The sequence below is a fragment of the Phasianus colchicus genome, chromosome 1 (genome assembly GCF_987193195.1).
Source record: "Phasianus colchicus chromosome 1, bPhaCol1.hap1.1, whole genome shotgun sequence".
NCBI classification, from domain to species: Eukaryota; Metazoa; Chordata; class Aves; order Galliformes; family Phasianidae; genus Phasianus; species Phasianus colchicus.
This window is the reverse complement of record NC_143436.1, coordinates 102,612,389-102,633,917: the sequence shown is the minus strand read 5'-3', so window position 1 is coordinate 102,633,917 and position 21,529 is coordinate 102,612,389. Positions and strand designations below refer to the sequence as shown.

At 37.8% G+C, this 21,529-nt stretch overlaps 1 protein-coding gene across 1 annotated transcript in view; it reads right to left on the bottom strand.

Moving 5' to 3' along the window:
• NCAM2 (neural cell adhesion molecule 2) overlaps positions 1-10,002 on the bottom strand; it is a 259,676-nt gene extending 249,674 nt beyond the window's left edge. Inside the window, exon 1 of the mRNA XM_031612506.2 lies at positions 9,786-10,002. Coding sequence (XP_031468366.2) covers positions 9,786-9,837 — 52 coding nt within the window. The 5' untranslated portion in view covers positions 9,838-10,002. The remainder of the gene's footprint in view (positions 1-9,785) is intronic.
• Between the last annotated feature and the right edge of the window lie 11,527 nt (positions 10,003-21,529).

Below are 21,529 nucleotides of genomic sequence, written 5' to 3'. Positions count from 1 at the left end.
AGGCTGCATGCACAGTTCTTTCCTCAGGTCTCAGAACATATACAAGAATCTTAACTAACACTAACATTTTTAAGTGACAGAAAAAGTGAATATCAAAATTCATTTTTAATATAAACAGCACATAAGCAAATTATAATTCCATGTTTTTTCAACTGCATCATATGCTCAAAAATTAAATCTACTACTACCACCAGCACATTACATGAACACCTGTAATTCTATTTTTAAGAATGTTAAAATTTCAAATAAGTCTACAGTGACTTTAGGGGAACTGTACAGGAAAACATCACTTACAATACTTCCCAGACTCAGTAACATGAATCTATATGTATTCTGATTGAAAAATTCAAAACTGCTCACAGAAACGTAATGCAAAGGTGCTGGGGAGGATTATTTTGACTAAATGCTAAAAAACTGTTGAACCCAATGCCCGTAACTGCCATAAACAGGCAGAAATCCATTTCACATCTATCATTCAGACAGAATGCTTACAGACCTACAGGCATGCTCTGAATACTGAACATCCAAGGAACAATCCTGACTAGTCACAGAACAAAACAAACAAGTAAATCACATCTCTCAAAAAAAATGAACAAAACCAAATGGTGATTTTATTTATTCCTACACTGAACAGTAAACTCCCCAACACAGCTATGCCTGAGCAGGAACAACCTACTAACACGTAACAACTAACTGCACAAGGCTCAATTTTTTCTATATGCTCCTGGAGGGGGGAAAACAAAATAAAAAAATAAAATCAGGGCCTTACAATAAGACTTTTGCTTAACTATTAAAATAAAAACCATTTCTTTTTATTCATATCTTGAATAGAATCTGGTTATGTCAGAACAGAACTTCAGATCTTAGTTCTTCTCTGCTGTTGGATTACTGCTCCGCTTTATCAGTGCTACTTCATAAACATGCCCACTACTTACATATACATAGAGTCAGAGCTTGATTTTCTATTCTTCAGAAAATTGAAATTCCCCCACACACAGTAGTTACACAACTCCCAAAAGCTTCAATCAAGCCCTGAAAGCTGCAATCAGTATAACCCCTGAAACAGCACTCTTGATACACAAGCCTCCCACTGACTTCAGTTCTATGACTGCAGGTATGCACAATTCTATCAGCAGAACTCACCTCACATAATATAATTTTCTTAAAATAAATGGTGAAGACCGAAGATAAACTCAGCATTCATATTACACAACAGGCACTGTCTACTGGAAAAAGTCAGCATGCAGTTCTTCATAAATCTGAAGTTAGAGTATAATTTTGCAAATGCAGCGTATGAGAATTATTGTATTATTCACAAAACTCAAATTATTACTGGTGATAATGCCCACTTAAGTATAATTCATCATAATTTCAGATCTGACACTAGATTCACATTATTAAAATTGAGGGACAAAAAGTAAAAAACCTAATAAAACCAAACTTAATTCTACCGTGAATGAGTGTCTGACAAAATCATTTAAGCAACTGCAGAAGCCAGTGTTCTTCATTTTTATCTTTGTAATTCTCTATTATTTTGTGTACATAAATACACATAGAACTTAAGGCTCCATTTCCTAAGATCAACTTCCTTTCACTTTTGAACATGTGACAAGAAATATTCAGACCCTCAAAAACACAGAAAAAAGGTTTCAGATGCCAAGCATCTGATTTTTTTTTTTTATCATCTCTTCCTAGAAACAGCTTAGTAGGGCTCAACTGTTCTTTATAAACATTCAGACATCTAGTCTCATCAGCAGAAACTGCAACAGGTAGTAAGAAAGAAACTCCAACAATTCATACCACGTTCAGAAATAGTTTCTGCTATGGAAAACCTACAAAAGGATGAAAAACACTGGAATAATAATTTCTACACAGTATCATTCAACAGCCTGAAAGTCTCTTCTCTCTACATCAACAACATTCACATGGAACATTCACATCTCTTGATGCAATCACCTGGGACATTCCAGAAACTCCCTGCATGTGATACTTCAATAAATTAATAAAGACCATCTCAAGATGAATCATGCTTCTTCCTTCTCACTATCGGAATGCTCCAAAGTTGCTGCTTTTTTGACTAGTAATTTGTATTCGTACTGGACATTCTCTAGTCTGTTTAGATGCATTTATTCTTGTATCATGATTTTAACTGCCTCCACTTTAACACTTTTTACATATTCATTCCTGGGGCCTTCTTCCTTGCAATCAAGCCTCTTGGCATTTGTTTTACTACAGCAACTGCTCAGAAACCTTAGCCCCCACTTCACATTTAAAGCAGATCCCACAAAAATCAATTACAGCCCTTCCCATCCCCAGAAGAATAGTCTTACAAAGAGGTCGCTTACAATTAGCCTGATGCAGATCAGATTAAAATTAAAGTACTTTAACTATCTAACAAATGGTAATGTAAAGATAACCACTACCAAAAGGCTAGGAAACTAAGTACTAAGGGGAAAAGAAAACTAGGAAAGAAACTAGATAGCATACTAAAACCTCTGAGAAGTCTACAAACACAGTACTTAATCCTGATCCCTTCCCAGAATAGCTTCTCTAGTAGAGCTTCTCTATGGTACGTATAATGTCACAGAAAAGATGAATAAAGAATTATTGTTCATTACACTTTATTTGCATTAAAGAAGTAAGGAGTGTAGTAATGTTAAACACAGCAACAAAGTAACCTAACGTGTATTTTTTTCAGGCTCTCTTCATCTTCCTGACAATCACTGACAAGGCACCAAGTAGATCAGAGTATCAAAAGGTTTAGAAACAAATTCATGCACCAGAGATTTGTTGAGATTATAAAGGAAGATCACACAGACATAACTTGAGAAATCCCCAAATGCTGTAGGGTGAACAAGTAACATACCACTCGTTCTGTACTTATTCTGTTTCTTTCCACGTTGTCTTTAGTCTGTCAGATCACAAGGTCACAGAGTATATCAATTCTGACTTGGTACGCGCATTAATTTGTTTAATAACTTCAAAAACAATGCTGCATCATATCATCCCTGTTAACTGCTCGTTAGTACATTTAAGACACCCTTTCTTTTCTACTCTCTCCTCCAGTCTCTGGATATCTAGCTTTGACTAATAAGATAACAAAAAGACAAACAATTGGCATGATAACACTGCCACTACAATTACAACATTTGTGTTGTCACGAAAATTCACATTGTATGATCAGGACAAAACTATTTCACAGCAAGAGACAAAATCAACTCTTATCTGTTCACATCCATCTACAACACATGCTAAAAGGATCTTCATGCACTGCTTTATGCTTCCTTTTCGGTACTCTATCATTTTAAGTATAGACTTGACTTCAAACAAGTCAAATTCAGCTGCAGCACGATGGTCTGTGAAATTAATGGGTTTGCAATTGCTTGCAGCTTGACTGAATATTGTGCAAAGCATTGTAGTAGTAGGAAAATTGATGGCAATGATTTTGTTTTAAAACTGAATTCAGACTATGCTTCAAACGGTACCACTTGGGCAAAGCCATGAGAATAGCAACTCTATGAATTTCATTCATGAATTCCAAGTAAGAATTTCAGCTTATAGCCAAACAATTGGTATTTGTTACTTAAGCTAATATTAAACTGAATATTTATGCTGTAGCTAACTGGAAAAGTCATTTTGAGAAGGAAATTTTCATTCACATCCTAATATTTTATTCATGTGCTACAAGTTTATTATGTATTACTTCACTTATTTCTGGACTGTGAAGTTATTCATCAACCTTTGTCTGCTGTTTAGCAACACTACTCAAATAATTAGAATAGTAAATAGAAAGCAGTGTACGCTTCCAAAAGCGCAATTAAAAAAAAGATAGAAAAATGGCTGCTTCTGCTCTCCTCTCCCCCTTTTTCTCTGGAGGAAAAAAAAAAACAACACACTACTGTATCTTAAATGAATATGTTGATGTTTTATGTTTTTTATGCAGAGCTAGCTCTTGAAGGAACACATGTAGGACACGGATAAGAGAAAATTTATTGTTGTTCCTACCTACCACAGCTGTAAAGAAGCTGACTAAGTATCCATAATATTTAATGTAGCTTTACAAGTTTATCTAGACAGTTTACATCCACAAATTGATCGTATCAGATCATACTTACAGCAGGGAAACTGGTGATATGCGAGTACCTTGCTTAACAGATCTTCATGTTCATTGAAATTATTTCTTGAAATATGTTTTTAAAAAAACATCCTGCTTTTAGTGCTTCTGGTGTACCTCATTAAGGAGGGATGAAGTCAAACAGATGCTGATTCCTTTTCTAAGAACTGGGATCACAAAACGTTTCAGAACTTTTTGTTTGAAATGGTAGTACTGTTTTTATGTAAACAGAAGCCATGTAATGAATTTGTAGTTGATACACTTTGTCATCTACCTCACCGCAAATCAACTTAGATGAGAGAATAAAATAATTACTTGAACTGGTTCTGCGTCATTCTAATGCAAACAAAAGCTTAAGTGAGTGGAAATTATCCACTGACTGGAAGTATTAGAGCTCAGCCACAAAGCCTGCAGTCATCTTCACATTTAATAGCTGCCTCTAAGATTTCCTGTAGAACAAAATTTCTTATAGGATTGCATTTGTAGCACCACTCCTGTGACATCTCATGTCATTAACAACCCAAGTTTCAACATACAGAGAGAAGTTTTCCATTACTAAAGAAAACATACATTTCCTAAATTGTAAAAGCACTATGCCAATAACATTACCCCATCCCATGACTTTTCATAAGTGACAGTTATTCACCACCTGCCATTTCAAGCAATGCTTTCACACTCCACAACCTGATGCAAAGCCCACTGCAGACAACTGACTCCTGCACATCACAGCAGCTTCTGCACGAGTGCAACCAGCACTGCTCACAGTTACCCAAATGCAGGCAATTTATATTATCCTCTTGTTAAAAAAGGTGTTCTAGAAAGAAGGCTTCTGTATGCATACATATGTTCTTTGAGGTTCCCTCTCCACACTATATTTAAGTAGGTTTTACAGTGTCACTGTTTTCTAGCACAAGATTTTAATAATCTAACCTGCAAATACAAATATCTGTAATCAGGTAAGTAACTCTCCCTGTTTACTTCTTTAACTCATTTATGCTTTCCCTTCAAAAAAAAAAAGCCAGATTCTTGTCTCACCTACATTAAATTAAAAAAAAAAATTCTCCAATTAATTCAATCAATTCTCCAATTAATGCAATCAAATGATAACAAGTAATATAAAACTGTAACCCTGAAACAAAGATAAGAAGCTTGGTACCTTTGTTTTTGAAGATTTGATTTAAGATGTTATAAGTATTATGCAGAGTTGGAAGAGTATTTTGCTATTTTAAAAATCAACTCCTTTCATTTTCTTGACATCCTTTAAAAATATCTAAAATCACAACCACAGTACTGAGTTAAACTGAGCTTACAAGCAATAAAAAGATTTTGTTAAAGAATGCAGGATTACATTACTGAAGCTGGACATCCTTAGATTACTGATATTATTGAAATAAGAGAGCTCAAAATACAGTTTACTCTTATCTTCCAAAACTATTTTGAGCTTTAAACAGATACCAAGATTTTAGTCAACTACGTACACTAGAAAGCACCTAAGTATACTAAGGATGGAAAAAAAGGGAAACATTACACAATTATTAGGTCATAACAATTAATGATGTTAAAATAAATAAAGATATGCTAGATACCAGTATGCCTGGATCTAATCTATTAAATTCCAATCTGAAGGCCCATTTATCAGGTTACTCAGAAGTCCTCCTCTATTTCTGAATTTCAAGAGCTATCAAATCAATTTGAAATGATCTGCAGCATGCAGTACCTTGCAGCACACCTCTAGTATGCTACAATTGTTTTATAAAAACTAAGGCATGCTCTTAAAAAAAAAAAATAATCCGGTATAAATTAGTTACTCTAAACTGCTCAAAATATGAGGTATTACCCATATTATCTACCTAGATAAATCTGTCCTACTCTTTCAATAACCGATCTTCAACTCACAGCCACTAACTACTATGCAGTTAAAACATGTGTTTTCCAAAATATCATACTAATTTGATTTGATCTCACCCTGGCATCAAATGCCACGTGCTGAATGTAACTGGAGGATTACTGCAGTAAGTTGGAAGGAAGCCAGTAAATAAACATGAATCATCTGGGATGGGTACCTCAAAAGGTCAATGAAAGGGCAAACAAATCTCTATTTGGTTTCTGAATGTTCTAAGAAACACCTGTTAAAGACAAGTAATACAGAAACCGGGCATAACACCTCAGGAACACTCCCATAGATAACAACTGCGACTCTATTCAACTTTTAACAAAAGACTAAAGCTTCAGCTCCACAACTATCTCATACTTTTCATGATTTGAAGCCACCGAAAGTGGTAAAAACCTCCTTAAATAAAGCATTTTGTATAGGATTGCATGAAACAAAGCTACATACTTCTTAAGAATTCATTCTGAAGGAAATCTGCTAGAACACCTCAGCCAATTTATTTTCAAGCAGATACTTTGATTCTTGTTTACATATGAAGAGAAGTTAGAAAGGCTTAAAAAAAAAAATCAAAACATTTTTTATACTTTTTTTTTTTTTGAAGGGTGAAAAGGAGAGAAGACAGTAGACAAATTGTTTTTGTCCTACTGCAGTTCTATGAATCAACTGGTAACAAAAAATAATGGGTAGCTGAAGTCACAGGACAGGTTTCAGACTTCAATTTACATCTCAAACTATAATACCAGTTTCACTTAATCCAGCAGACATACCGTCATTGATTTTGATAACTGAAGATTTCATGTGTTTCCAACATAAAAAGCAGAAAGCTGCAAGGCTCTAGGAAGTGACTATGGTAAATGAGATGTACACATTGGTGTCTCTTTTGGGAGAATGGTCTTTATTAACAAAAAGCTCCTTATAAGCATTTGTAAAGAGAAATGCTTCGTTAAAAACTAAGATGAGCTCTGTATCAAAGCAGCAAGAAGAGGAAACCTAGAGCACAATAACTGAACAAGTACTCACCAAAACAAATACTGAGGATGAACACAAAACGGATTAAATTCTGCAAGTGAGGCGATTTATACTGCAGCATCACAAATTCTCTGTTAACCTGAAGAACTGTATGTTACATAGAACAACAAAAGAAATAGGATTTTGCTATCTCAGAAGGTATCCATTTCATTCACTCTAAGTCAGTGTCCCCAGACACTGGTAAAAAAAAAAAAAAAAAACAAACTAATGAAGCCCGCTCTCCTGAGCATCGTATCACTATACATAGTAAGAGGGGAGAGTTTTGTTTATTCCTTATTTATTTATTAAAGCAAAGCTAATTAAATTTGAGCCTTTCACCCTGGACAGCTTTGAAAGGTTAAGGAAAGAAAAATCCTTTTGTTTTAGCATAATAACATTGTCAGTTAAACTCCTCCCTTGTGGTGAAATTAGGAAAGGGAATATTTGGCCCTGCTAGATAATTATGACATTCATAAGCTCTCAACACAAGGGGGCTGGGAAAAGGGGCTGCTGTCAGCCACTTGTTTCTCAAACTGCTTCAATTTTCTGAAATGGAACAAACACATCACAGTTTCCTCGCCTCAGTCTTAGACAACAGCACTTCACATTGAAGAAGCTTCAGTCATTTTTCATGACATCTACTGCAGCTACATACTTAAAAATACAAACCCTCAGCCTAAGATTTTCTGTATTTCTGAAGCAAACGATCCAAATCCCTTTACTGGGTTTCTCTTAACCATCCAAATTCTTCTTTATCTCCACTTCCACAGAAATAAAAAAAATCCTAATTATCATTAATATATCAAGAGGATAAGCCCCCAGAGAATTTGGAACAGCCCCTAAGATTATTTGAATGATTTCAAGATATGTCAAGATAGCTTGGAGGAGGTGCCAAGAAATAAAATACAGAAAGCAATGATAAAACCCTGACCAAGACTGTGCTTATCTTCAAAGCAATCACTGCAGAACAACCCTGTCCCCTACCAACCTAAAAGGCAATATCTCCCACATGCAGATGTTTCTGCCACTTGCATTTACTATCCCTTCACTGTGCACTGAGGCTGTGTGACTATTTCCACAACTACTCCAAAAATTATTCCCACCTTAAAACAATTGTGCTCCATTCACTAGCAGATCAATTTACAAAAGGACTAATTTCATTGTGTTGACACTTATAACTCACTATCAGTATTATATTTACTCAGATTTCACCCTCTTCTCATCTCCCTACCGTATCTGTCTTGCTATCATTTCTAGAACTCTGCTTAATGGCACCTCGAATTACACTCCATTATTTAACGCCTGACATTTGCAGTAGGAAGACACCAAAACTATGCGATCTTCCCATGCTGCAGCAATCACACTTCATGAAGCACCCTTCCGCCGTTCCTCTGTTAGAGGAACCACAGACCACGTTCCTATAACCATTACACTCAGGTAGATCGACAGAAAGACTCGGAGATGCATTTCCATTGCCACCCCAGCGCTATAGCTGCGCTGGAAAGCCTCCGAACTGCTTCTCAATCGCAATCGGGAAACACACCGAGCTCGTCCCGAGGTGGCAAAAGCAGAGAAGTATTTCTCTGCAAACGGTGAGCATCCGGTGGCGTCTCACTACTTAACACCGAGACAAAATGTCTGCACGGTAGGAGGTTCGGAGGCAAGTACAGCGAAGGAGGAGACGTTCGGAGCAGCAGTCTTAATACCTTCAGGCTGAACCCCCCACCACCACCCCGCCCAGGCGCAGCGGGCAGCACCGCCGTTCCGTAGGGCACCGGGCGGTGTCCAGCCGAGGCTCCTACCCACGGCCCGCCGCCTCCCCTGAACCCCCGCCCGGCCCGGCGCCCCGGAGCGCAGCGCGGGGCAGTGCCCGGGGCCGACGACCGCGCGGCGCGGTGGAGCTTTGGCGCCCCCTGCTGCCGGGCGCCGGCACGGCCCAAGGGGCGCTCCCCGCCGCTCCCACGCGGAGCTCCGCTCGCACCGAGCGCTTTTTTTTTTTTTTTAATTATTTTCCCTGACACCTCCTCCAAAAAAAAAAAAAAAAAAGCCGCGAGCTGCCGCCCACCCTTCCCGCGGGCGCTCTGCTCCCAGGTGCTCGGCGGCTGCCGAAACCAACGCTCAAACTTGCCTCAACACTTCGGAGCGCGGCGGGCAGTCCTGGCAGAGGGCACCGCGCGCACGGCCGCGCTCCGCCGCCTCTTCAGGAGGGGCTGAACCCCAGGTAACCACGCAGGTGACAGCCACCCCTTTTTTTTTTTTTTTTTTGTTCCATTAAAGCACCACCGCGCAGCGCGGAGCCGCGTGCACACGGGGCCGCCCCGCACACCTGCCCCCGGGAGCGGCTCCCCGCGGCCGGCTGCCTCCCCGCCCGCACCCAGAACGGAGCCCACGCTGCCTCCGCCTTACTCAGTCGCAGATTTTAAAGCGCGATCCCCAACTGATTTTTTTTTTTTTTTTAATTGGTCTGAATTCCCTCCCACATCTATCTCCGAAAAAAAAGAGGCGCAACCCGGAGCGCCTCGCAGCTTTTCCTTCCTTCTCATAAGCGATTCTCTCCGCGCCTCGAAGACCGCTAGGAAAGGGAGGGGCGAGGGAATGGAACAACTTTGAGACCCGCTTCAATTCGGCTCCCAGCTGACACACCGCTTTGATTTTTCCTCCTTCCCCAGTTGCACGCTAAGCTGAGTGACGGAACGCGAAAACAGCGATAATTCGGGGAGAAAGAATTTAAAGAAAAAAAAAAAAATGATAATAATAAAATCCCACTCCTACCTTGCCCGCTACCGAGGAGCAATCCGAGCAGGTACAGAGGCAGGAGGCTCATGTTCAGCAGCTGGCGCCGGCGGACAGTCCCAAGTTCGATGCGCTCGCAGCCGACACCGCACAGCGCCGCCCGCCAACTGCTGCCCGCACCGCGCCGCGCCGCACTATATCGGGAGGCAGCGGCTCCGCGCAGGAGGCGGGCACACGGCGGCCCGCGCGGATCCCTCCGCGGCACACGCACGGCCGCAGCACCGGCGGGCGATTCCTCCGCCGAGCTAAGTGGTGGTAGCCAGACTGCTGTCTGCTTTCTTGCTCGCTCGCTTGCTTCCCCGCTCGCCGGCAGCCCGGCCGCCGCGGCCCCTCAGGGGCTGCTCCCGCGCCTGACGGGCGGCGGACAGAGGGAGGGCAGCCCGCACGGGGCGCCGTGGCGTGCGGCGGGGCTCTGCCGCCTTCGGCACCCGGCGCTGAGCGGCGTGAAGCAGCGCGCTGCGGGACCCTGTGCGGGTGGCTGCGCCTCGCCGCCGTGTTTTCAGAGCGTTCGGTGCTCTGCTGGCACTCGCGCGTTTTGAGTTTCCTTAGTTGCAGAGAGGGAGAATGCCTCTGCTAGTCACGGCTGTGTAGGAAAGGAAGCCAATGAAAAGTAACTCGCTTACCTTTACTGTACTTTTGCGCTGTCTGGCTGAGAATCTTACTCGGTAACAAATAAAAACCCGCTTTAAAGTAAGGAGATGGATTTCCATCCAGAGGTAATTCTTTGGCTTGCATTAATTAAGCCACGGTCTCCAGAGCAGCTTCTATAAATTTGCAACCATGCCACCTGTGTGATACGTGAAAGGAGACAGAAGTGGATTTATATTAATGTCGAGCAGTGGTAGCAGTTAATAAAAGATTAATCCAAATTAGCGTAGCCCTAATAATTTTTTTTTTTTTTTTTCCCAAAAGGAAAGGGTTTAGGAAGGAAAGGGAGACAAATCTCTCAGCTTGAGTCTTGCTGCACAGTAGTCTTACAAAATTATGATGTAGGAGGAAGAAATGAGACGCTCAGCAGGTCTTGCTGGGATGTGCAAGGCACACAGTAAAACTGGAAGTCTTTTCTGTGGAGGGGACATTTTAGGATGCTTAGAGACATGCACTGCAAGTCGTTGAGGGCTCTCTGCCATTTCTTGGTGAATCTGTGGGATGTCCATCAGGACTTTATGGCTTGATGACATCACAAGGAACCCTGCTCTTGAAAGTAAAAGTGTTTTCAGCCTATTATAAAAGGAACAGATTAGTTTTCAAGTACCTGTAAGCAGACATGGAATTGTAATTCCTCCTCGTGTAGTTTTGGAAATCCAAAATGAGTCAGCTTTGGTCGAAACTTTTAGGTGACAAAAGGATTTCTACTTTGGAGCCATTCTGCTGGATGTCTTGCAGACACCTCTGGCTAGGGTCCTTAGCCCAGGTTCAGGAAAGCACAATGAAAGGAGGCTTTTTGATGGCTGTTTTCCCATCAGATAAAAATACTATGTCAGCCACAGTGCCCAACTGCAGAAATAGACATCAATAATGAAGTGATACAGAAAGATTAAATCAAGTATCATGCAAAAACCTTTAATGAAATGTAAATCTTACTGGACAGAAATCAAGAAACCTTCACTGTGAAGTATGTAAGATGCTATTGTCAAATTTATCTTTGGTTTCAATGTGTTTGGAACATTACCATCCAGCAGATGTGCAACAAATACAGTATTAACCAAGACAACAAATCTGCTTTAGTTAAGGGCCAGAAGTAATGCAGAAGCACCTTGGTTTCCACATGTACATAGACATGAAATCAATGTACAGCAGGCATCCCAGACAATTACAGAAGAAAGCAGGTAAACTGTTCTCCCATGTGAACTACACATAATAGAAAGAATGCTATTGTGATAAATCTTCATCACTGAAGGAAGAGGCAGCAACTGGTTCATCCACCAGTAGACACACAGGTCCAGAGGCAGCAGCTGTTTTGTCCATCAGTAGATACAGAGGTCCAGGTATGCTTATATATATCGTCTCTTACCTGGTGGATATGTTGCAAGGATCCTAAGACTATGGAGTGGAGGGAAGGAGAGGAGATGGGGAAAAGATATGTTAGTATGCAGGGTTTTGTTATTTCTTACTGAAAACTCATTTCTTACAGAAGAGTGATTTCAAAATATGTATCACACTGAACCAGAGCAGCAGATCACACTGAGGTCATTCAATCAGAGATTAGAAAGATGCAGGAAAAGTGCTCAGGTTTTCTGCCATCCTTATCTATATGGCTCTATAATCTATATTATATAGATTATACAAAATACACAAGTAATCTATATTTGTGACCATACATTAAATGGACCAAAAGATGAGCATTTCAAAGTGCTGTAAAACGCTAATCCGTGTCGATGATATACCTGTAATGCTTGTCATTCTTTGTTTAATGGTATTTTTCTTTAAAGAGAATACTGTTTACTGGGGGGAAACCTGACAAGGAGTTTTGTGGCTGTGCTTAAATTAGGGAATTAGAAGACATTTATGGATAATAGAACATGCATAATAAACATAGAATCAGTTAGATTGGAGTAGACCATCAGACATGATGGCAGAGAACAAATACATTTTCATGCTATGATTGTTTTAGAACTACTGTATCAGAAATCAGCTGCATTGAGCAGCATCTCATATGAACTACCAAGGGATGTATCTTCAAGAGGAGGATTTTACCCAGGTGGCTATTTCAAAGGTGGGGGCATTAACTTTGACATGTTCTTGAAGCAAATTAAAATACAGAGACTGAAAAGTCTTGCTGGAAGAATCTCAGGCAAGAGAAGGAAAAATATTACATAATATTACATACATATTTGATTAGTACCATAGATCTACTTCGGATCTACTACTAGATCTATACCACGCTCAGAATCAAAGTGTTATATGTAAATTTCATGTTTGTTGTTTTTTTTTTTTTTCTTACATGCAATATTCTCCAGCTTCCAGTTGTGTATGCTGTCATACACAACTTTTCTACTAAAAAGTTTTACTACCTGTGAAGTTAGCAAAAAGATAGAAAGATACCAAGAATGCCCTTTTCCCCGTGTAAGTTACCTGTTTAACTCAAAGTGATTGCCTATATGGTAGCCTATCAGCTGGTATGAATAAATGTGTCAGAAATGGGCTCTGGCAACAAAACTGTTTTAAGCTTTCATCACTGCATTTAAGTCAGTTTAGAAGAACGGGATCCATAAACTTGCTGTGACTGAACTTGTTTATAAAGACCCGTCTCCATGGTGTTTTTGCAGTCTAAACAGGAATAGCAAGGATTACTTTATTTTTAAATTGATTGATGATTGCATGTTCGATGCAAATGTAATTAAGTAGAGAAATTTAAATCTAAGCGATGATTTCATAATGGATATTTATACTGAAATACATGTTTCCCTGTGGACACCCAAGTTGCCGTGGGATCCATCTGGTTTTGCTTACTTGTCTTACATAAACTGAAATGTTAAGGAAGAGCCTTAAAGTTAGTCGAGTTTTTGGGGGGGTCATAGGTTTGTGCCACAGTTACAAAGAAAACAAACAAAAAGAAATAACTGGTAAACAGTTAGCAGAAACAGAATGCTCTAGGGCAGCCATCAAATGTTTTCTGGATGGGAAAGGAGAGAGAAAAAGAAAAGACAACAAGAGAAAAAGAAAACAACAACCTTCTCACAAACCTAGTATCTTCAGCTTGCAAGAAAATGCCTTCTGCAGACATTTAGGGTAATTTTCAGAGGTGCTCATTGAACCAAATTGCTGATCATCTCCAAAGTGAGTAATTATCCCAAATAGAATGCGTTCCTATGAACGTTGAAAGCACAATTAAAGTGGCACTAGGATAAATTATACAACAGTGAATAACAGCATTGTTGTGGTGAGGAAATGATGCACAATAAACAAAAGGCAGTTTCATAAGTGGTTGCACCACTATTATGTTTCAAGTTCTTAACATCTTATAAAAACTTTTATAAAGATCTAAAATTACTACATTTTGGATTAAAATTTTATGAGAAAAAGTAAAAAAAAATGTTTCCATTCTCTTTCAAGTGGCTTTAAATAAAGAATTCTCCTTCCCGTTAGAGAAACATAAAAAGATCTTGAGATTACTCAGATGCTAAGAAGAGACTCATGGATTTTGTGCAAGGAGGATAAATTCCTGTACCACTCCTAGAATTGAATAATGACAAGTGCATGTGTGAAATTATTTTTCCAGGTAAGATGACTGCTTAATTCTAAAAGATAGCAAGGTTGCTTGAAGTACAGTGTGCTAATTTGATCACAATATAGAACATTGTGCTGACAAAAGAAATCAATACAATGAATTTATATGTCTGAGGGAAATATTGTAGTGCAGCAAAAGTAGTGTTTGAGAGATCAGAAAAGGTAGTTTGTCTGAATTCTAGAAGTAAAATCTTTGTTTCTTCCATGTTACCACATTTCTAGATGTATGACTTTATTCCTTATCTCCATTCAGTCACTCAAATAGCCACGAACTCTCAACAGTCATTGTCAGCCTCAGATGTGAGGCTGTGATTATTTCACCTGAGAATGAAGCTGCCCGTGCTACGGGTGGTGCTCCACTTGGCTCAAGTGTAACTGCTCACATGTTCAGCAATATGGCATTTGTGTACTTTACCTCTGTTATGGTTTGCTTGTTATCTACAACCACTCTGCCACCTTTTTTTTTTTTTTTCATGCTAGCACAGTTTTTTAATGTTAGGTAGACATTTCTTCATGAATATTTTATTATGGTGGCATTGGAAATGAGACAACAACAAAGTTTGTTGACCCTAGCCAAGATGTACAGAAGACATTTCAGTATGTGGAATAGCAAAGAATGGTTGCTACACAGTAAGAGTTTGAACAACGGACGATTTTAAAGTGATTGTGTGTGCAAAAGACAGACCACTGTTCTATGACTGTGGAACTTGTTTCCAGAAGTGCTTGGAATCATCATAAATTTCAGAAACATTTGGAACAAAATTTAAATCACACTTATTCAGCCATCCATACTTTCATTAACAGCAAACACCAAAAACATATTAAAACCCAGACCAAAGAAATAAAAGCTATCTCCAGAATGTGAAATTAGAGCTCAAATAGAAATTAGAAAGTTTATGAATACATTTGAGTCACACTTCTATATCCTGATGCTAAATGTGCCTCACATTTAAAGCACTGTCTGGGTTAAACATAGTGTATGGGGTTCGCAATTTGACTACCCCAGGTCCATCTCACCGTCCTGTTTCTCATTGGAACCAAGCAACTGCTGGTTTACAACACATACAAATGAGAAAAGAGGTATGATGGCCAAAATGAAGGATGTCAGCAGCCAGTGAAATCTTTGTGGAGGACTTAGAAATACATAAATAAGACTAGGAAGAAAGGATAAGTTGTTTTAAGTATATTAATTTATCCATGTTCTAAAGGAACTGGGTCCACAAGTTCAGCTGTCAGCACATAGGAAAGAGTTCAGTTAGTTGTAAATTTAGGTAGAGATTATTAACTAAACAATGATGTAAAAGCCAAAAGATTGTAGATTTTGACTCCATGCTGTTATAAAGGGGTGTATTCTAAAAAAGCAGACTTTATATCAGCACTTACCTTTTAATTTAATTTGAGACCTACAACTTTGGAAGTTCTTATTCATGAGCAGACATCTGCTCCTTTGCTGAAATATTCTGAGCTCCTGACACGTTCTAGCATTTTGATATAGCGAACAGTTTAGAAGGCTGGCTATGTTGGCTACACAACATTTCCTTCACTGTTTTTAAATTGATGAGTTTTGAAAGATAGGAGTTCTCAATTTGGTTCCTCTAAACACTGTATTATAACAATAAACATCCTGCTGACAAATACTTTTTTGGTTTTACTTGTTTAGATTTTCAGTGTAAATAATGAATACTTTCTAATAACCTCTCAAGTTGGAAAACCTTAAGGTATTATGAAGTCTGTCTTAAACACTGGGGGAAAGTCTTGTATTGTTAATCAAATCTATATTATCCACAGTCCTTTATCAAAAACTTTGCTTTGGAGATGCCTTTTTTCCATGTTTCAGGAAAAAATCTTTTTTTCCACATTAACAATGTGGTACATCAAGATTATGGAGTAGGTGAACTTGTATGCGCTAAATATTCTCAGGGCAAGCAATACTAAGTTGGAGAGATATTGAACTTAAAACAGGATAGAAAAAAAAAAGTCATATAAGACATATTGATCAGAAAAATACTGAAATTAAAAATACCTAAAATAATAGCATACTTGGTTTCACAACACATTTGCTTGTACCTTTTTATAATCTATTTCTTCTGCATAGATATAAGGTTATAAGTAAACAATAGTGTGAAAAATAAATTTTGAGAGAATTTTTCTACCAAATTTAGCAGAGCTATATTTGTCTGCTTCTGAGATTACATGAGTAACTGGTTTGTAATTTCATAAGCATTGTATCTGGGAATTTTATCACACAGGGAAGCCTGTTCCATAGGATTACCAAGCTGAAAATTTGAGAAAAATCCAGCTAAAGAATGATTTTAAAAATATATGAAAGCCTAAATATTCCTAATTGACTATTTTATGTGAGCAAGCCTCAACCTTTGCAGATTTGACTCTGTGAAGGCACAATTATATCTTTCTACTGAAATGCTTGTAAAACAAGGCCCTCAAACCTCAGTTTTGTTCAGTTTCCAGGTGTTCCAGTTTCTGTTTTCAGGTACACACGATGTCTGTGCATATATTTGGACTCTTTAAACTTGATTTGCTCAACAGAGATAGTTTATTTGTGCCTCAAATCAGATGGAAACACAGGAAATGAGATGAATACAGAGAACTGAACTCAGGTCGTCCTTCTAGCAATTTCTGCTGTAATTTAGATTCAGCATTAAATGTTATTTTTAAAATTGTAGATGGAAGCATCTAAGCTTTAGATAAATTCCTTGAAAATTAAAAAGAACATTTTAAAATTTCATAGTTGCCACCAATAACCACATGATGCTGTAGAATACTTACGTTACAGCTTTTTTTTTTTTCAACAACTGTGCCAATAACACTGATGAAGTCATCAGTTATGTTTTTGACAAGCAAGAGGAATCAGTGTACTGTATATACTGCTGCTGTGTCTTGTACTTAATAGGAGAAAGAAAAGGCAGAAGGTTTGAGAATGATCAATATTTGTTAGAAGAATGAGAGTTAGAAAGGGAGAAATATTATATATGGCATTGATATTTTTTTTAATATTATTTTTCTCTAGGGCTTTGTGTTTATTTGTTTATCTTTGCAAGTCAGCAGAACATAGCCAAAATTGTATCAAGAATTCAAAACTGTTTCAGGACTAGATTATTCCCTATACTTTCAGAAATATAGGGGAATAAAACCAATGGGAGGTATATGGAAATAAAGACTTATATGTAACTCCATAGCACTGTCTGCTTTTGACCAAGGGTACTGACTGAAGTAAAAATTATTTTTTGAATTGAGAATATCTCTGTTTGTTAGTAAAGTTCTTAAAGAATCCTACACTAAATTTTGGTCAACGTTTAATTCACAGAACTGATGAGAAATTTGCAGCAGTGACAACACATATAGATGGACACCAATCTGACCAGGAACAGCAATGTACTCTCAGCAAAGAAGGCCAACAATCTCCAGCAGCATTAGGCAGGGAGCTGCCAGCAAGCCAAGAAAAGTGAATCTTCCCCTCTGCTCAACTCAGATGAGACACATCCAGAGTGCGGGGTCCTGTGCAATGGGAGATATACTGGTGTAAGTCCAGCACAGGGCCATAAGGATCCTTTAAGGACTCAGAGCATCTGATAAGTGATGGAAAGCCCAGAGAACTGGGAGCATATGACCTGGAACAGAGGAGGCTCTAGGGCATTTTATCGGTGTGTGAAAGTGGAGGACAGAAAAAAATGAAGTCTATCTCTCTCCTTTGGTGCCCAGTGATAGATCAGTATGCACAAACTGAAACATAGAAAATTCCATTTCCTATGTTTCTTCAATTTACATTCCTTCAAAACTAAGAAAAATCTCTTTTTCTGTGATGAATTTCCAACACTGTAACAGTATGTCCAAGAAACTGTTGAAATCTTATCTGTGGAGCTATTCAAAACATGGCTGCATACAGTCTCGGACAGTCTGCTCTGTCTGACCCTTCTTTTTCACTGGTGTTGGATCAGAGGATCTCAGGAGGTCCCTTTCTGCCTCATAGACTCTGTGATTATGTGACTATCATATGACTCTGCAGATACAAGAGAAAGAAAGCTTTAAATCTTTCTGCAGTTGTTTCCTTTCTCTTAGCATCCTGGTTGCCTCGGGAACCTTTCCCCCCTATTGTGTGACTTCTATGAGGCTATAGATAGCAGCCATGTGGGGTGTTAAGAAACATTCTTAATTTCTTTCATTTACATTATTTGCCAACTAAATCTCCACTTGAAAACATTTAAGTACAGGAAACATGAAAGTGTTTATTCCTTTTTTTTTAGTTCTTAATAGAATCCTTGTTGTGAAATTACAAACAGTAGTGTATGTAATGACCAGCATGAGCTCTTGAGTTGCCTTTTGTATGTTTGTATGTACAATGAGTTTGAAAAATAATAGTAATTATTAATAAGCTGCAGGAAAACTGGCAATTATTAAAAAAAAAAAAAAAAAAAAAAAAAAAAAAAAAAGGTAAAGAAAAAAGAATTACTCTGATTCAGTCTAGTCATATTATGTATTAGGAGCATCACTTTAAAAAATTACTGTTATCAGTTAAGGTTGTCCATAGCATCAATACTAGAATAATTTGTGGAAACACAGCAGAATTTTGAGATATCAGAACCAATATCCAATACTTTTTGTTTGATCTCTTGAGATACCTCTAACCAGAGCAGTTGCTCAGTAACTGCATGGGGCAGGGCAAACAGCCTTATCCTGTGTCACGTATGCTACTGTACAATCAAACTCTTTTCAGTGTGATTTTCAGGCCAATAGATACATTAAATCTTGACACTGATATCAATATCACAATTCATTTTCATTATTTCTATGTATTGTTTTTTAATTTTCCCACATTTTTTTTTTCTTAAGCTCTTTGGATGAGTTGTTTATTGTCCACATGGTATTTCTCTTTAGTGGTCCCTATTATAATGTTGCTTTAACATCCTTTGATACCCATAAAATATATAATTTGACTGCTACTTGTGATTGCAGTTCATGTTTGTTCTTTATTTTTTAATTCTGCAGATTTTAACACTGACTGGGTGCAGAAAATGTTTTTGTGCCCCAAGATATCATCCACAGTGCTGAAATGGCTACTGAACTGGAGCATGCACTTTTTTAAAAAACTTCCTGATGGCCTCAGGATGCAAAGAAGCATCTTCTTACTCTGTAACAAGAACAGACAGGAATCTCACTGAACTGACATTTATAGAAGATAACATGGTGATTCTCATCCAACTCCTGTTCACATGTTGGAGTAGACGTGTAGCACATGAACACATAAAAAGTATGTTAGAAATCTTAATTGGCCACAATATTAATACTTGTCAAAATATTTTAATGATTATTGCAACTATGTTTGCTAAAATCTGATTAATAGTATGTATGACTTTAAGACAAACTTCCTGTTAATCACACTTCATTTAAACAATTTCAAAAATCCCCATCCCAACAAATGGTAATATATTGTGCAATAGCACTATTACTTTAAAAAAAAAGACAAAATAGCCTTTCCTGGTTACTTTATTGTTCTCACTTTCAGCATTTCTTTTTGGGAGTCAGCTTGAAGATTTATTTTGGATCAGTGTTTTAATTCTGTTCTAAATGTGATTTGGAAATATGGGTCTGGATTTTGATTTCTGTGATCAAGCAAAACCTCCTGTGGTCCACAGTGTGATTTCAGAATTTTTGCTACTCACAGTAAAGAAAATTTGCAGAGCTGAGAGGGGCCTTTTAATACATAACCGTTTCTACTAGTGCCAACAAAGCATGCATTCTCTGAGGGATCCTCTGTCCTCAGAAGCTTTTAGAAGAAAAAGGGAAATATTGGAGAATTTGCTTTTGCTTTTGTCTTTACTTGAATATTTACAAGAATGTATTACTAAGACTTGTGTGTAAAACAATGTACCCCCCTCTTTTCTGAGTACTGGTAGTATACTTTTTTTCTTCTAATTTGTACATTCTTCATGAAAAAAAGGGAGGGGGGGAAGAGCCAAGCAGATGCCCCTCTTTTTACATTAGTTTGGAAACATTTTATCTAACTGCTTTAAGTACAAAGATGTACATCTCTATTTTTATAGCTATACAACTTTAAATAACAAAATAATAGGATTTCTTAAGCAGTACATCCATGATCTATGCACTCTGTAATGTTAAGCTTTTATGTATGTTTGGAACTGCTGCAATATTTTCCCTTAAGTGTCTACAATTCAAGCAAAGCAACTGTTTCACTTTCCTGCATGTACTTCTAGTTATATGCTGAGGAGCAAATTACTCTTAAATAACTAAATTTAAGTACTTGCCATCTTAGTGTTCAAAAACCCTGAAATGGGAAAAGAGATACTTTTCCCTTTGAAAAGTAACACGCCAATTCACTTGTAGGAGGGAGGTACTCTTAAACAGCGTAAGAAGGAAATGGACCTTTCATATGATTCTATTTGTTGTCTGGTTGTTCTTATGAGTTTTATTCCTGGAATATGGAGTTCTGTAGTCTAGATTTGGTTCATCAAAAAAGTCAACCTTGTACGTTTTCTATCTTTTCTAGCTTGAGCAGCATACTGATAGTTTGCTTGAAATACAATTGCAAATTATGCAAGCAAAAAAAATACAATTAGGTTGGAAAGGCCGTAGAAAGGCCCTTTCAAAAAAGTTCCCTAGTTGCATTGCGACATCATTTTCCATCACACAGAATTTTCACATCCTGTTTTAAGGGCGCTCTTCAATTATCAATTATAGGAATGATCTGTTGAATTCCCTGAACTATGCGCTAAATGTTTATTTCTTGGAACTCTCTTTGGCTTTAGCACACAAACAAAACAGGTGGTTGCCAAAGGCATGAAAATATTAAAAACACGAAAGTGTTTACAGACTGCTTGAAAGAGAAACTGCACTCCATAAAGGTTACTTTTTCTTTAATTTCTTCTTGGCAGTAAAAATCTGAATTAAAGTTGTTTCAAGGAGTGGATAGAGTAGTGAGAGACAGAAAAGACAAGATATGTTTATGTACTCTTGTGTTTATCTGATACAGGGTAGAATGATTCATTTTAAGTAGCATATCAATATTTCATTAGACACTCAAAAGCACAATTTGTAACAGTAGAAATAAGTTGTATTTGCCTATTCCTTCTATTACTGAAGAATTATCTTAACAGAATACATGTCTAGAACATAGCTGTACAGATATATTTCAGTCCTACATCTGTTCAGCATTGATATATTTAGGTAGAGAGAAGTGTGTACATATATTTGTGCCTCTGTGTTCTTTTCTATGATAGTATGGTTGCAGGTTTATATTTACATAGATAGATGTTTCTGTATGTACATATGTAAGAAAGAATATATTTGTATGAATATTCTTTCTCCCTGTTTATATGTAGATTGGTTTCTGGAAACAATAAGGTGCTTCTGGTAGATTTATTGAAAAGGACCTTCTTTGAACAGTTATATCTTTGAGAAAAGTCTGCAGCACGATTATATCTGTTATTTAGTGTAGCTACTAGTCAGATATATGGAAA